At 35.5% G+C, this 18,200-nt stretch overlaps 1 protein-coding gene across 3 annotated transcripts; it reads right to left on the bottom strand.

Moving 5' to 3' along the window:
• Nucleotides 1-7,549: 7,549 nt before the first annotated feature.
• LOC107565247 (histone H3-like centromeric protein A) lies at nucleotides 7,550-15,067 on the bottom strand. Of its 3 annotated transcripts, none has more exons than XM_016250467.1 (5): nucleotides 14,975-15,067; nucleotides 14,567-14,715; nucleotides 11,833-11,948; nucleotides 11,645-11,719; nucleotides 7,550-8,410 (listed from the first exon to the last, which is right to left on the bottom strand). In XM_016250467.1, the coding sequence occupies exons 2-5, from the start codon at nucleotides 14,682-14,684 to the stop codon at nucleotides 8,282-8,284; spliced, it is 438 nt and encodes a 145-aa protein (XP_016105953.1). In that variant the 5' UTR covers nucleotides 14,685-14,715; nucleotides 14,975-15,067; the 3' UTR covers nucleotides 7,550-8,281. The 3 variants fall into 3 exon arrangements, with proteins under 3 accessions (XP_016105953.1, XP_016105952.1, XP_016105951.1); XM_016250466.1 differs by having other exon boundaries at nucleotides 7,551-8,410; nucleotides 14,969-15,067; XM_016250465.1 differs by having other exon boundaries at nucleotides 7,553-8,410; nucleotides 14,795-15,067.
• Nucleotides 15,068-18,200: the final 3,133 nt, after the last annotated feature.

Genomic DNA, 18,200 nt, shown 5'->3' with positions numbered 1-18,200 from the left:
ATTGTAAACAATGCTGATTACATCGATTACGCTCTTGGGTACTCCCCAAAATCTCTTGGGTACTCTCCAAAATTGGGTACTATCTATTTCCTTTCACACAAACAGTTTTCCAAACAGCATGACATGAGTGCAGTGAGCATTCACATAAAGCATGACAGGCATGACATTTTTACGTTCTTCGCTGGTCTAGGAGAGTGAGGAGTGACTAACAAAGTAAAAATGGAGAGACTCCTCTCCAGAGTTAAAATGACCACACAGGTGTATTCCCTGCATTATGAACAATAAACCCAAATATTTATATCTGAATTCAAAATGATGAAACATTATCACTTCACTACATTGTATCACAACAAAACTTGAAGCAATATGTGGCCCTGGAGCACAAAAGCAGTCATAAGTAGCACAGGTATATTTGTAGCAATAGCCAACAATACACTGTATGGGACAAAATTATCGATTTTTCTTTTATGCCAAAAATCATTAGGATATTAAGTAAAGATCATGTTCCATGAAGATATTTTGTAAATTTCCTACCATAAATATATCAACACTTAATTTTGTATTAGTAATATGCATTGAACTTGTAGAATGAACTTCATTTAGACAACTTTAAAGGCGATTTTCTCAATATTTAGATTTTTTTTTTGCACCCTCAAATTCCAGATTTTCAAATAGTTATATCTCGGCCAAATATTGTCCTATCCTAACAAACCATACATCAATGGAAAGCTTATTTATTCAGTATAAATCTTTATATGTATAATTGAGATTTATATGTATAAATCTCAATTTAAAAAAATTGACCCTTATGCCTGGATTTGTGGTCCAGGGTCACAAATGTGAAAGTTGAATGATTAACACCATTCACTACAAACTTGCTTTACACACACTGATCTCTATATATACACCGCTCAAATAAATTAAGGGAATACTTAATCATCATGTTATAATACCAAGTCAGTTAAATAAAGGGTTGATGATTTCTTTTTTCACTGACCATTATCACATAATTTTCACAATGATTTACACAATTTATATAAGTAAAGATTTTCAACTTGAATATTTACAACCCCAAATCATAAAAATTTGGGACATTTTGTAAAATGCAATAAAATACAGAATCTGTGATTTGTTTAATCTTTATTTAACTGACAAAAGCACAAAGAAAAGATTTCCAAAAAAATATGTTTTCTCTGACCAAATAAATTGTATTCTGTGAATACAAAAACTTTTGATGGCTGCAACACACTCCAAAAAAAAGCTGAGACAGAGGCATGTCTAACACTTTCACATCACCTGTCCTTTCATGTTTAAATCAGAATTGAAGATATTAATTGTTAAATTTTTCCAAGCAGAATTTTTGCCCCCTTTTCATGATGGGCCTTACATTTTCAATCTGGACTCGAACACATTTACTCTGTGTCTGCAAAACCATGCTGTTGTAGCACATGCAGAATGAGACCTGCCATTGTCTTGATCTAATAAACGTGGACTTCAAATGAAATTCCTTTGAGGGCAGTATATCTCTGTACAATCCCAATATATGCCTCCATGTCAATGGTACATTGGCAAGGCAGCATGATGGTTCAAAGGTCATGCACATTCACCTGAGCTTTCCCGCCTTGCCCAATCAGACTGAGATTTCTCTGGATTCCCTGAATCTTTTCACAATATTATGTTTGGTAGTTGGTGAAAGATCTCAATTCTTTGCGATTTTGCATTAAGAAATGCGATATATGTTTTGGTTGACACTTCTTTCATGAAATTTGGCACAGTCTGAGATGCTCCTTTTATACCCAAACATGATCCCCTCACCTATTACCTGTGGACTGCTTCAAAACAGTTTAATTTGGACATTCTATAACATTTTCACTTTTATTTTGCCTCTGTCCCAACTTTTTGTGGAGTGTGTTGCAGCCATCAAAATCAAAATTTGTTTATGCAGATATTTACAAAATACATTTAAGATGGTCAGTGAAAACATCTGAAATCTTTTCTTTGTACAGTACTTCAGTCAATTAAATAAAAGTCGAAAAGAAATCACAGAATCTTGATTTGCATTTTACAAACCGTGGTTCATTGAGATCCAATGTGTGATGTAAGTGTTCCCTTATTTTTTTGAGCAGTGTACATTATAGATACATTATATGCTATTATCTATATAACCGGCCTTATAGAGCCTTCAAATGTCAAAACTCTGCATCATCCAGAATTCAGTTTCCCAAAGTTTTGTACTTAATTGTAATTGAAATAGTGATGGATTAGATCAAGTATACCAAGTGAATTTGACCATTTTTGTATTATTCCTCACCTACATTTCTAAGTTTAGGAGTAAATCCACATTGTTGTTCAGACATCTTCCCCTACATTTTAGTCCATGAAAGAATTTATTCTCTAGAGTTTTTGTGAGAGCTCTTTTGACTTGCCTAAATTTGCTACTCAACTTTAGCACATGTTTGGGCTAAACAGCAAACTCAAGCTTATAAGAAGGTTAAGTTAAAAGTATAATTGTATAATTCCCTTGTGTTTCAATACACTTTTGTACCCTAAAACAAGTCACTTAAAACAGCAATGTTAAATAGAGGTTTAATAATTATTATAATATAATAATAATTACGCAGCTCAGCTGTATTATATTAAAAAAATTATAAATAAAAAATATTACAATACATATTGACATTATTACTTTTAATATGCCACCAAACTGTTACATGCAATTTTGCATATTTACATGACGTTACTGTAATTACACCAGTTTCTGTGGAGTGTGTCGTTAAGTGAGATTGTTCTTGTTTACATCATCTGAGATCTGGCTGAATACAGCAAGCTTTAGGACTACGCTTAGGAAGGGTAATAAAGATAATAGACTTTAATTCAGGACGTCTGAAGGGTCAAGGGTTGCTGTTTTTTTCAGTATAGGTGTGTCACCAAAGTACTTTGGACACCAAAAGGCCTCTGGCACCATTCAGCCACATTTAGCAAATGCTTGTTCGGACTAATTCTTAGATATAGTCCATGCAGCTGAATTTTTATTTATTTTAAAATATTTGTAATTTATTACCAGAGACCTAAAAATGGCTGTCCACTAACGTTTACCATCCAACCTGACAGACCTGGAGAGGATCTGCAAGGAGGAATGGCAGAGGATCCCCAAATGCAGGGGTGAACAACTTGTTGCATCTTTCCCAAAAAGACTCATGGCTGTATTAGATCAAAAGGGTGCTTCTTCTAAATACTGAGCAAAGGGTCTAATACTTACGACCATGTGATATTTCAGTTTTTCTTTTTTAATAAATCTGCAAAAATGTCAACAATTCTGTGTTTTTCTGTCAATATGGGGTGCTGTGTGTACATTAATGAGGAAATAAAAATAACAAATGATTTTAGCAAATGGCTGCAATATAACAAAGAGTGAAAAATTTAAGGGGGTCTGAATACTTTCCGTACCCACTGTATATATGCGCTAGACTGGGGTGGTGCTTCAGAAGGGCCACATCCCTACAAGAGTTTAATTCCAACTGTGCACCAACACATCTATACGTTTTCAAGCAATCCTGATGGAAATGATTCGCTGGATCTGGTGTTTTTAACTACGGTTAAAGCTGAACTCCGCAGGACTGTGGCTAGGGTTGGGTATCGTTTGAATTTTATCAATTCCTATTCTGATTATCGATTCTGATTCTTATGGATTCCCAGTTTCGATTCCAATGTGGTTAAAAAACGTCAAATATTTAGATATCAAACATATTTATTCTGTGTCTCTTCTTGCAAAACATTTAGTTGCTGCTGAATACCATGAACAAAAATCAGAAGGTTATATAAAAACTGAACTTGTTTAAGAGTTGTTTGTGTGCAAAATAGAGCTGCATGATTCTGGATAAACTGAGACCTTTTTTCTTAATACAGGTGCATCTCAATAAATTAGAATGTCATGGAAAAGTTCATTTATTTCAGTAATTCAACTCAAATTGTGAAACTTGTGTATTAAATAAATTCAATGCACACAGACTGAAGTAGTTTAAGTCTTTGGTTCTTTTAATTGTGATGATTTTGGCTCACATTTAACAAAAACACCAATTCACTATCTCAACAAATTAGAATATGGTGACATGCCAATCAGCTAATCAACTCAAAACGCCTGCAAAGGTTTCCTGAGCCTTTAAAATGGTCTCTCAGTTTGGTTCACTAGGCTACACAATGAGTTGTCATATTCCTTTTGTTAAGCCACTCCTGAACCACAGACAACGTCAGAGGCATCTTACCTGGGCTAAGGAGAAGTCCTCTTTTCAGATGACAGTAAGTTTTAGATTTCATTTGGAAACCAAGGTCCTAGAGTCTCTGGAGGAAGGGTGGAGAAGCTCATAGCCCAAGTTGCTTGAAGTCCAGTGTTAAGTTTCCACAGTCTGTGATGATTTGGGGTGCAATGTCATCTGCTGGTGTTGGTCCATTGTGTTTTTTGAAAACCAACGTCACTGCACCTGTTTACCAAGAAATTTTGGAGCACTTCATGCTTCCTTCTGCTGACCAGCTTTTTGTAGATGCTGATTTCATTTTCCAGCAGGATTTGGCACCTGCCCACACACTGCCAAAAGCACCAAAAGTTGGTTAAATTACCATGGTGTTGGTGTGCTTGACTGGTCAGCAAACTCACCAGACCTGAATTGTATTGTCAAGAGGAAAATGAGAAACAAGAGACCAAAAAATGCAGATGAGCTGAAGGCCACTGTCAAAGAAACCTGGGCTTCCATACCACCTCAGCAGTGCCACAAACTGATCACCTCCATGCCACGCCGAATTGAGGCAGTAATTAAAGCAAAAGGAGCCCCTACCAAGTATTGAGTACATGTACAGTAAATGAACATACTTTCCAGAAGGCCAACAATTCACTAAAAAATGTTTTATTGGTCTTATGAAGTATTCAAATTTGTTGAGATAGTGAATTGGTGGGTTTTTGTTAAATGTGAGCCAAAATCATCACAATTAAAAGAACCAAAGACTTAAACTACTTCAGTCTGTGTGCACTGAATTTTTAATTAATACACGAGTTTCACAATTTGAGTTGAATTACTGAAATAAATGAACTTTTCCACGACATTCTAATTTATTGAGATGCACCTGTAGATGTTGTGGTTCTCTCAATTCTGAAGAAAAAAATATTACTAAAACAACTAAACAAATTCTCATGGAATTTATTAATAGAATGATTCAATGACTCACTCAAGATTTACTTGTTTCATTACTGGATGAATCAGTGTTTTTGAATGAATGATTCAAAGGCAAATACATTTTTAACAGCCTCTTTTCACTACCTTAAAAAAAAAAATATTGTGTATATATACAGTGGGGAAAAAAGTATTTAGTCAGCCACCAATTGTGCAAGTTCTCCCACTTAAAAAGATGAGAGAGGCTTGTAATTCTCATCAGTCCACAGAATATTTGCCCAAAAGTCTTGGGGATAATCAAGATATTTTTTGGCAAATGTGAAACGTGGCTTTGTGTTCTTTCTGCTCAGCAGTGGCTTTTGCCTTAGAACTCTCCCATGGATGCTGTTTTTGCCCAGTCTCTTTCTTATTGTTGAATCATGAACACTGACCTTAATTGAGGCGAGTGAGGCCTGCAGTTCTTTAGACGTTGTTCTGGGTTCTCTTATGACCTCCTGGATGAGTCGTCGTTGTGCTCTTGGAGTAATTTTGGTTGGCCGGCAACTCCTGGGAAGGTTCACCATTGTTCCAAGTTTTCTCAATTTGTGGATAATGGCTCTGACCATGGTTCGCTGGAGCCAAAGCCTTAGAAATGGCTTTATAAAACTTTCCAGACTGATACATGTCAACTCTTTTGATTCTCATCGGTTCTTGAATTTCTTTAGATCGCGGCATAATCCCCTTGTCCAAATTTTTTTTTAATTGTTTTAAAAACGCCAGAGCGCAGTGCCCTTAAAGCAAACTAAATCCATACGATCTCGAATACTGCTTCGGAGCGCTATTCAAGGCTTAGTGTAGCCCATCATGCAACATGTTCGGAAATAAATCGTGAGACTTTTTGCCGAGATCTCGCGAGAGGTCACGGAAACATTTCCAATGCAAGTTAAATATTAATATAATAATGAGATATTACATATAATTTGGTAGAAAAACTGTGTTTTTACATTTTATTTGTGCAAAGATGATAGTGGTGATATTTATTTTGTACAACATTTGCAACTGCTTTTTATCACTTAATTAGAAGCACCACAAATTTAAATTGTCATGTTATATATGGACTACTGAACAGACATTTAGAAGTTGATTTTAAAATGCAAAGTATTTAAAATTAAAATAAAGCTATGTAAACACTTGCATTTTTACAACACTACAAGTGTGTCCCATCAGGTAATGAAAAGTTCGACACACACTTGTGGTCTTCATCCTCACTTGAACACTTGGGCCAAATACAGGAAATACGTCATACAAGTAGTCAAGTGGTCAAGTGGAAAGACCGCAAGTGTGGGTATTTGGACAAGGCTAATGTGTTGCTATTTAAGCATGCTTCACTTGGTCAGACAGGTTCTATTTAAGTGATTTCTTGATTCAACAGGTCTGGCAGTAATCAGGCCTGAGTGTGGCAAGTGAAATTTAACTCCGCTTTCTAAAATAATGTGGTTAATTGCAGTTCTTTCATGATTTAACAGGAGGGGGCAATTAATTTTTCACGTAGGGCCACGTAGATTTGGACAGCTTTTTTCCCTTAATAAATTAAATCATTTAAAAACTGCATTTTGTATTTACTTGCATTATCTTTGTGTAATATTTAAATTTGTTTGACGATCTGAAACATTAAAGTGTGACAAACATGCAAAAAAATTAGAAATCAGGAAGGGGGCCAACACTTTTTCACCCCACTGTGTATATTTATATATATATGCACACACAGGAATTGATAGGCGGTAGGGCTGTGCAATATATCGAAATTATTGAAATAGCGCAAATGAACATATCGCAATATGCATATCGCTACGACTTGCAATATTTGGGGCCATGAACAAAAGACAAAGAGAAAATCACTCACTGCTCTTACCTAAATAACTTTTGTAGCTTAAATAAGAATCAGTGCATATTGAATTCATAGAGTAAATGTTAAAATGACATTTTTATGTAATGCTAGAGTAAAACACTACCGTTCACTTTCAGAAGTTGTTGTAGGGGTGCTTTCCTCTCACAAAACGTGAAACATGTATGCTAGTTATATTAGAATCAGAATGAGCTTTATTCACCACTTAAGTGTGCGCAAACACAAGGAATTTGTTGTGGTTTTACAGGAGCTCTTGATACATACATACAGTACATACAAATAACTATATATATGACAAGATATTTATAGAAGTTCACAGAACTGACTCCGCAACAGCGGAGTAAAACTGTTTCATCTGAGCATGTGGCACATTATCGTATCGCATTTTTCTTCAATATCGCACAGCCCTAATAGGCGGAATTGAATTTTTAATTTTACAAGTATCCAATTCCTGATATTAAGTAACCGATTCTGGATTTGGAATTGATTTTCGATTCCCAACCCTAACTGTGGCCCTCCAGGAGTCTGGCACACCTGGTCAAAATGGTTGTCACCTACACTAATATCAGTCTCTTTGCATTCCTTCCCACTCCTACAGTATCCTTCCTTGGCATACTGTACATATCCTGCAGGATCTAGCCCCTGCCAGCAAGATATTCAACTGCAAATCCTTACAGTGCTGTATTTAACCAGATGAAAACATGAACTCTTGTATAATTAGCTTTTGATAATGTGGTATTTAGGAGTGCGAGGATTTGCCACAGTTTAACAGGATGTTAGCAATCCATGTTCAAAAACATCAAGAACATAGACAATAGTGTATATTATCATTCTAATGCAATTTAAGAACCAAGCTGATTAAAACACTTAAACATTCTAGTGTTGACTGGCCAAAGAGCTGCCAACACAAACTGCAATACTGCAAATATCGGTTTATTATCAGCAAACATCATCAGAACAAAAATCATCTTTGCAACTTTACAACACAAAATAAAATGTTTTATATTACAATTCTAAAAAATGCTTAAAAATTGGTTACCGTCATCAACGCACTACGATGCCATATGAACATTTGATTTCTTTGGCTGCATATATGCAACCATTTGAACATTTCATTGAAGGTCTGAAAACAGATTACATGCCATCAAATATAGAAAGTGTCCATACATTTCTGTCTGTACAGAAATTCTTTAAATCTTAAAAAAAGAAACAGAAAAAGAGAGAATATCCAACTTCACATGTTTTCAACACCTCTGATTCGCCGGGCGAGTTGTAGGTCTCGTGGAAACAATGTCACCCTCTTTGCATGAATGGCACAGAGGTTAGCATCAGAAAACAGACGGACCAAGAATGCTTCTGCAGCCTGAAAGCACATGAAAGAGCCAAGTTATGTACTCTAAATTATTACAATAAAAAATATATACAGTGGGGCATAAAAATCCTACAATGTGATTTTCTGGATTTTTTTTTCTCATTTTGTCTCTCATAGTTGAGGTATACCTATGATGAAAATTACAGGCCTCTCTCATCTTTTTAAGTGGGAGAACTTGCACAATTGGTGGCTGACTAAATACTTTTTTTCCCCACTGTATACTGCGATACAAAAATATTACAATGTGAATTGATGCGAGAAATTCATCGTGAGAGTTAATAACAATGTAGATTTAGTTTGTTTTTCAATTTAAAGCAGTCTGCCTAGACGCATTACATTTCCACCTGGTATTAACATGTATTAACAGGCTGTGAACACATGTTCGGATTTGTTATAACACTCCCTCTATCATCACATACACAAAAACAAGAAATTCATTGCATAACTGCAGTTAAAGGGTGAAAAAGTATGATATTTGTCTTTCAAATGTAGTGAAGTTAAAGTAACATGTTTCCAGAAAAAAGAATACTCAAGTAAAGTACAGATACTCAAAAAGTGTACTCAAGTACCATAATCAAGTAAATGTACTTCGTTACGGTCCAACTCTGGAAAAAGTCTACCAATTGATGTGGTCGTAAATATGTTCTGCATCTAAATAAACGCAATTCTTGTCAAGAAAAAAAAAAAAAAAAAAAAAGACAAAAGCTGCAGCTGTGAGGGGGGGGGCCAACCCTAGCTCCGCCCCTGCATTAAATATTTTTAACGCCGTTAAACTGGAAAAATTATTTGTCTGCGTTAGTGTGCTAATTTTGACAGCACTATAATAAATATGTAATTAGGGCCAGATATTCCCACATGTAGGGGGCCCAATTACAATAAAAAGATAATACGATAAAAAGAAACCCTGACCAACATCGCTTAGTGATTATTTAGTGATTACTTGGCCGTGTGCTGCTACAAGAAAACCTTAAATTTGCATGAAAGCAGCAAGGCCATTATCATCAATTATCAAAAGAGCCATTAAAGGTAGTAACTATTCCTATTAAATTAAATACTGCCAGTATGTGCTTTATAACAGCATCTCAACAGAGTGATGGTAAAACAGAGTGATGGTCAGCCGCCCCCAGTCTGTTGTGATCGGTCTACTGCTTGGAGTGTGTTTCAGAAAAAAAACTGTATGTCCATGTTATACCCAGCTCTACCCAGAACGATCACATATTAGGTGAGTGGCAGTAAGTACAGATCTGGGCCCGTATTCACAAAACATTTTATCTTACCACTAAAAGTTATCCTAAATAGCTGTAAAAGTTTTTAGCTAAGAGTTTTCTCTTAAAACCTGTTCACAAAGCTGCTGAGACAGACTTTTACTAAGGAATAGAGAGAAGTCTTGAGCTCAGAGTAAGCTCAGACCTCGTTGCTATGGATGATGTCAGCATGCTTACTAACTATGCGCACAGTGATTGGCTGATAGTCTCTGTCAGAGATTTATTCATAGAAATATTGAAGAGCGTGATATGATATTCAAATGAAGGTTTAAATTTTGTCATTCAAATAAAGATTTTAAAATGCAGGCTAAGCGTCACTAATTAAACAAGTATGTGTTCAGCTAATTGTCAGCCTCTTACATGTGTGCTTACATCTCTGAGTGTAACCGGTGTTAACTAGTAGGTGTGTTCGACTTGACGCGGACCAACTGTGCAGACCGATAGGTGTATTACAGTACCACGAGAGCTAAAGAGAGCAGACTGCTCTGTGCGCTTTCGAGTCGCTCTCGCGGATGATCGATCTGTGCCGCACCTCTTCTAGTCGAACACACCGGCTATAGTGCAGGCTTACTGGCTCACTGACGCTGATGAGATTGACCCCTTAGGTATCGAAATTTGGTACCGAACGACAAAAACTTTTTCGATACTCGATGGTAGAGGCAATTCGGTCGGTGCCTAAAAAGTATCGAACAGGATACCCAGCCCTAGTCAGAATGCACTCAGCCAGGGGCAGCGTTTCTGTATGGCAGTTGCCATACCCTAGCCCAGTCATGTGTGCCGTGAAGAATTATCCAAACTTTTTCTTGAAATTATCCAATGTCTATTATAATTCGTTATTATTAAATAAAATGCCAAATTAAACAATGCTAAGTATTAAAAAAGTAGGTTATTATACTTTTGTAGGCCTACATTTGAAATATCCTATGCATAAGCGCTTAATCGTTTATATCATGAGATTTTGGTCAAGTGTAGGCCTTAAACAACAAGAAAAACTAAGCGCCCATATAGCAACAATAATTTAATGTTATATAACCTCTAAAAGTTGATGAAAGCATTTAATGCGATGCACTTGCCTCAGATGCGGACAGACAAAACACAGATCTCCTCATTCGCCGTCCAAACAACCTTGTTAACTCCATTTGAGCTTGTTTTTCATATAGCCTGTTAAGTGCAAGTGTCTGATACAATACCAACACTGACAAAGCAGTGTCGTTTAATTATTGACTTTTCTTTTTTTTAGCTTTCTTTCTTTTTCGTTATTCACAATTTGAATAAAGGTTTTGGGAGTAACTTTTATTAATCAACCTTCTTAAAAATATTGATACCATAGCAACGGATAGGATGAAAAGCATAAAAAAGTGCAGTGGTCTTTTAATTAATTAATCAATTTGTCTGCATTTACACTGCAGTTTGAAAGTTACATGTTAACATTACTTATTATTAGCATGAAAATAAAATAATGAATGAGTTAAAGGTTTTTTTTGCTGTGGTACTGCAATTGGTACAGAACCAATTATGTAAAACTATTTTACCAGTGCACCAGATTTCTTATCCTGTAGGTCCCTCTAGTGGACAACTTTACTATTACAGCCTTCACCTTTTAGTTGAAATGAAATTACAATAATGAGAATTATTACAGTCACTTTTTTTTTTTTTACCTTTGTCTTAATGGCCAAAAAATATGCTTCCTTTTCTTTAAAAAAAAGTTTTAAATCTTTTTCATTCTTTGATTTGAGAACTGCACATTTTTTGACATTCACCTTCATACATAATAAAAACACCAAAGACGCACATTTTTATAGTTAATTTAAAAGTTAAAAGTTCTCCACTGTGTGTACTGTGCAGTGATTTAGATATGTTAAGCAGCTATTTCCACGGACCAATTAGCATCCAGGGTCAGAACTCTTCATTTTATAATACAATGTGAATGCAAAATAAATCCTTTTTAATTGTCACCTACCTCCTGTAAAGCCATTAGAGCATATCCCTGCCACATCATGTGTTCTCGACTAAATGTCTGGCACACCTCTCGAACCTGTCAGGAGGAAAAATAATGTTTACATCAATAAAACAGCTTACTCATGTTTCAAAAAGTGTCAAAAGGCTTGTCTGAAGTGGTTATTGAAGGATGCACAGAAGCAGTAGTACCAGCCGTGAAAACGGGGCCTTGCGCAGCAAAAGATCAGTAGACTTCTGATATCTGCGTATCTCCATGAGAGCTCGAGTGCCAGGGCGAAACCTGTGTTTCTTGCGCGGGGACGCTTCTAGAACAGAAAGCACATAAACGGTAGACATTTAGCTAATGCTTTGGCATACAGTTCACTTTGTACATGTTCAGTTTACCTGAAGAGTATTCCAGAAACAGTAGGGTTAATATAACTATCCCATTAGACATTCTCAACAGAGCTCTGAATCTGTGAGTTACTATGAAAACAGATGCTAAAAAGATTTAGGGTGGAGTGGGGAAATCGCCCCCACGACGAGTTCTGTCACATTGGTGACGTTGACCAATAGCAGCACAAAAGCTCTTTCATACACAGGTTTCAAACATGTCAAAACGAAAGAGAGATGATGGTGCTGCTAGGTGGAATTATGAGATGGAGGAAAGGTTCGTGGAGCTGTGGCAGCAGTACTCCTGCCTGTATGTGTCATCGAGGGACTACCACGACAGAACAAACAAAGAACAATGCTGGCGAACTTTAGCGGAAGCGCTTCAGCAATGTTTACACTTGTTTTCGGAAGTCAGTCGCTAGTTCCGCCTTCTCGATGACATCACGCACGTTGTTAAAGACGGCACCAGGTGAGACACAGGGCCCACGACCGATTTAAAGTATCCAGACAGAAATTTGTTACCCATTCTCAATGGAAAAGTGCCCAAGCAACATTGCTCAAAAAAAGTCGCCCCGTGTATTATCAGCCTAACTAGTTGATTGAATAAAAATATTTGGACTTGGAGCTGTGGCAGCAGTACAAATTAGCATCAGATTAGGTAGCCAGATAGCATCAGCTAACAACATTTTGTAATTCATAATTACAGATTATATTCTTCTAAATCCTAAAATAAAACTGCCTGTACTCTGATTTTCTGTAAATGCTATAAATGTATTAAGCAAATTGCTTTGTAAGACTGGGTACAAATGTAGTTTTTGTAGTTTTTGATTTTATCCAATGTTATGTCAATCCTAATTTTGAGTTTACTTACACAAATGTAATTTTTGGTTTTCATGAATGTGAAAAAAAAGGTGATACTTATTTCATAAATCTTATTTTCCTGTTAGCTAAATATCATATTCATATATGTGACCCTGGAGCACAAAACCAGTCATAAGTAGCACAGGTATATTTGTAGCAATAGCCAACAATACACTGTACAAGTCAATTATTGAAGAAAAATGTATTAAGTAAAGATCATGTCCCATGAAGATATTTTGTAAATTTTTTACTGTAAATAGGCCTGTCGCAACAATCAACATATCGACTTATCGTGCAATATATGTACATGACCTCAATAATTTTTGGTGACGCAATATATCGCCCATTATATTTACTTAAAAATTAATGTCACCGTGGTTTTTTACATTCCACTTGTGCCTGTGTCTTTTGCAGCTTCTCGTACATAACGGGGTGTAGTCATGAGGTGCTAGTTCACATTTTTAAAATGCTTCTACAAAAAAAAAAGTTTCATCTGCAGATATGGCCTTGTTTAGGGATCTGTGCCTTTGTGCATACGGACATCTGACTGCCAAGTAGTGATTGTGTTTTTCAGCAATAGTGTGCACCCTTCATTTACAGAGAAAAGAAGGTCAGGGGAAAATCTGTAGATGGAAAAATCTCCATACAAGTTTTTGTGCTTTTTTTCTACTTGTTTCTTTGCACATTTTGTTAAAAAAAAAATTATTTACTATTTATTCAGGTTTTTTAAGGTATCTAATATTTTGATAATTTCCATGATCTAAATATTCTTAATAATTAAAATTTTGTTGTCATTTGGAAGTGTGTAGGCCTTCTTGCATTATTATGCTGTTACATTATGATTATATATTCAGTGGCATAAAATAGTCTTTAAAATGACAATAATATCACTTCTCAATTATTTTTGGGTCAATATATCGCACAAAAAAAAGTTGTTATCATGACAGGCCTAACTGTAAATATATCAAAACTTAATTTTTGATTAGTAATATGCATTGCTAAGAACTTCATTTGGACAACTTTAAAGGCGATTTTCTCAATATTTAGATTTTTTTTTGCACCCTCAGATTCCAGATTTTAAAATAGTTGTATATCGGCCAAATATTGTCCTCTCCTAACAAACCATACATCAATGGAAAGCTTATTTATTCAAATTAACTCATTCAAATTATTTATCTCGATTTTTTTTTTTTAAATTACCCTTATGACTGGTTTAGTGGCCCAGGGTCACAAATGATTTTTTTTTTTTTACTAAATGCAAACCTCTTTCGAAAATGAAAATGTATTTTGAATCTATTGAATTCTCTACAAACTTTAAAACAATGGACCTTTTTCACATTTCCAGGTTTCTCAGCAGCGGAAATCGTCATAGCCCGACTTACTTAACTTAACTTGAAGAGCGGTGAGTACCACAAATATATTTTTTGCATTCCCATTTAAAAAAAAATACAAATATGAAAAGCTTTCGAGGATTTACGATGCTGATGACCGTTAAACGCGTCATCACGGTCTTGTGAAAAGGGTCCATGGCTTGCTTGGCACTTCCTCTGGACTGAAAGACTGAATGACCCTGGACTGTTGTTGTATTGTTATGACGTGACAATTGTTATTGTTTTTTCAAGCATTCAATAAAATAAAATAAACATTAAGTGCACATGCATGCCGCACACGCCGGTGTGAGCGTGTTTACCGGAGGGTCCGCTGGTGCGCCGGGCTCTGGAGGTTGACGGTGTTGGCCGCGGCTCTGGAGGAGATCTGCGCCTGGGGGTCGACGGCTTTCGCCTGCGAGCTGATTTATTATGCCGCATGGCCACACAATATCAGATCAACAGCGCTAGACTGCAACACACCGAAAACAACTGTTAGTCGCGTGTGAACGGATACTGATCACAGTAACATTACTCTCTTATACACTCACGTTAAATATCGGAAAACGTGTCCTCCAGTTCACATAACGTTACAAAACTATTACAATTGAATGCAAAACGACTGCGCGACGTCAGACACTTTCTCTCTCTATTCCGGGGCCTATATTTCGCGAGGTCTACAAATTTCAGGCAATCAAAACTCACAAAACCAGCGCATTATTTACCAATACCGTAGTTTTGAGGTCTTCGGTCACGCAGGAATTCAAACAGTGCTGCACGCTGCCAAAACAGTTCCCTGGCCAATGAGGGAGCCCATAGCGCATGACGTCTCCCTCTATCCCAACATGTGCCAGTACCCATAAAAATGAAATACTTAATCTATATTGGTAAATTTTGAACATGCTTTGTAGGATATCATATAATATGTCTTGTCTAGATGTAGACTTGCCACTTAATAAACTTATTAAGACAGAATAAGAGTCTGAGCAAATAACTGTTCTTAATGGCTGCATTTCCTTGACCCAGTTAAGATCTATCAGAATGGCTATCATTTCTGCTGAATAAACTGATAAATGATTACTTGTCCTTTTTGCAATTTTAATCTTAAAATGAGGAATGTATATAGAAACTGCTGTATTTCCTGAAACAGGATCTTTGGATCCATCTGTAAATATTTAAATTTCCTGACTATAATGAAGAGACATTTGATTGGGCCACCCCTATTTACTTATTTTAAAGAATGTTTGCTACAGCACAATTTTATTATGGTGTGTACTACCAGGTACCAGTAATAAAGTTGAAAAATATATATAATGGCTCCCTTTCAAAGAAATAAAATGAGAATAAAAGAGCGATGGAAATGGGTGCGCTCTATTGCAAAAAGCTTATCCATATGGTTCTTGTTACTTTTCTCAGCGCTGGACCAGATCATAGTTGTCTCTAATATTTGAAGATTTGCTAAGGATGTTTAGTGAGGATTTCTGGCCCTTTGAGGACATTTAAAATATCAGATTACAACACAATTTCAGTTTCACTTACGATTTCTCCAATAACACAAAAAATGCGGCTCAGTGAAGGATTCAGCTTTCTGAACCCCCTGGAGGAAGAACAACAGTTTAATGGAAAACAGTAGACATTAATCATTAGGGCTGGGTAAAAAATATTGATATCTCGATATTAATCGATTCTCATTTTTTCGGAACAATATCGATTCTTAAATCCTAAGAATCGATTAATCTAGCCTGTTTTCAGTTAATGGACGGAACACTGAAGGGCACCTCCCATCCAATACATCACAATAAGCATTGTGCTTTGGTACTTTTAATATGAAACAAAGTCTCAGATTTCTAATTCTGTCCATTGTATTGCAGTATTCAAACAATAAATGCCGTTTTGGCGCTGTTTAACGTGGAGTGATAGATTGGCTGTAGCTCCTCAGTTCAACAGACGTGAACTGATCATCTCCACATTAATACCAGTTTCAGCACATAAACAATAAACATGACTAAACATCCGAAGGTAAGTTAAAAGAAAGAGTACAACAATCCGTATTCTGTCTCATGTAATCACTCAATCAGTGTTTCTTCCGCGCAAAGACATCAATAGGCCTATAACGTCTTGTAGACAATGTCACTTAATGTCACATTTACCTCAGAAAAACATATTCTGTGACCATAAATTCATTAGTCAGATAGAAAAATAAACTGTACAGAGGGGCATTTTGCTAAATATATGCACCATATAACATATTCATTATAAAATTGTCTGTTTTTCAATGTTTAATTTATGTTGTATGACAGCCACCGTTTATATAAAAATAAAAAAACGAATTAAAGTAGAAATATTATTATGTAATTGTAACTTTATTATTTTAAAAACTTCATTAAGAGTAATTTTAACAAATCAGTCAATTTTAAACTTCAGTATTATAGTATTGTAGTACCGACTGACTCTCATGTATATTTTACAGCATTAGTTGAGAGATTTTTTTTCCTTGAGAAAATTTGGCATGTACTGTACCTGATATGTATCCAAAATAATCCATATTGAATCGAATCGAATCGAATCGCAAGCTTGTGAATGAGAATAGAATAGAATCGTGAAATGTGTATCAAAACCCAGCCCTATTAATCATAGAAATTTTATTTGTTGTTTAAATTGATATATTATCATGTCATCTTTGGTTCAAAGTGCAGAGATATTTCATTATGTGATTATTTTTATTTTATATATTTATTTATTTATTTTTGTGTGCATGTTATTTAATCCCAGAGGTTGACATTCTGTCATGACAAAGTTTTAGATTGAAGGTTGAAGGGTCTAAACTGGTTATATTTTACACAGAATTGTCTATTATATGAAACTGAAAAAGTGAAAATCTTGAATTCATTAACATTATTACATCCAAAACATTATTACTAATAAACATAATAATGTATCATTATTACAACAAAACAGCCATTTATTTCCAGTTTCATCATTTCATCATCATCAAAATACTGATTACAGATTTAAAGCTAAAAGGTATATTATTGGTACTTGATTACTTAAAAGATCATGATCACATGAGATGTCAGCATAGGTGGTCACAATTGTGAACAGTGGGAAAACACACAGCCTCGTTTTAAGCTGTTTGATTGAATCCTTTATACATTAATTGTCCTGTTCCCTCATAATTGCATGCATTTAAAAATATGCTTTAATGCTCAGACTTCGTCTAAACTTCATCCTCACTCTACCTGGACTTCATCCTGTTCTTCATCTGACCAGCACATATCCAACAAGTGCTATTATATACCAAAGCAAAGGCAATGCAAAATCGCTGCTTTACAACATAGCTGATTCAGAAGCGCCAGATTGTCATAGCAAAGTCAGAATTGACCCTTTTTTTTTTTTTTTTAGAAATAGCCTTTGTGTACAGCCAGCCTTGTACTCTTCTAGGTTCAAAAAACTGTCGTCCATAAAATGCGTCGCACAAATTCGAACATCTGGGTTGTGCTGTTCTGTTGTAAATAAATCTTAACCAATGATTCCTAATAGTGTTGTTTTTGGCAACCTGTTTTAATTTTAGTCTAGTCTTTGTGTGAAGCTGTCATTTTAGTTTTTATTAGTTTTAGTCACGTTCATACTCTTTTTAGTCTAGTCAAGTTTTAGTCAAGTAAAAGTCTGAGCATTTTAGTCTTATTTTAGTCAGAATTATCCATTACTATTTTCTTCTAGTTTTAGTGACGAAAACTGATGACATTTAGTCTAGTTTTAGTCAATGAAAATTCTATTTAACCCAGTCAATATAGTATAAGTATCTAGTAGTATAGACGAAACCAAAATTTTCTTTTAGCCAAACCCATTTCAAACAAGGTTATCTTATTATATTATTGTTACCTTATAGACTCAAGAATACATCCATCCCAGACACGCAAGACGCTCTGATTTGAATTTACAACATTTATTTTACCA

The sequence above is a fragment of the Sinocyclocheilus grahami genome, unplaced genomic scaffold, assembly GCF_001515645.1.
Source record: "Sinocyclocheilus grahami isolate Dianchi unplaced genomic scaffold, SAMN03320097.WGS_v1.1 scaffold990.1, whole genome shotgun sequence".
NCBI lineage: Eukaryota > Metazoa > Chordata > Actinopteri > Cypriniformes > Cyprinidae > Sinocyclocheilus > Sinocyclocheilus grahami.
The sequence above is the reverse complement of the archived record's forward strand: the minus strand, read 5'-3'. Positions and strand labels throughout refer to the sequence as shown.

Excerpts from the sequence above, each read along its gene's own strand:
- LOC107565247 (XM_016250467.1), bottom strand. The coding sequence starts at position 14,684 with ATGCGGCATAATAAATCAGCTCGCAGGCGAAAGCCGTCGACCCCCAGG. Across the intron at positions 11,949-14,566 it reads GCGCACCAGCGGACCCTCCG|AAGCGTCCCCGCGCAAGAAA; the intron begins GTAAACACGCTC and ends TTTCTGTTCTAG. Across the intron at positions 8,411-11,644 it reads CTCTAATGGCTTTACAGGAG|GCTGCAGAAGCATTCTTGGT; the intron begins GTAGGTGACAAT and ends ATGTGCTTTCAG.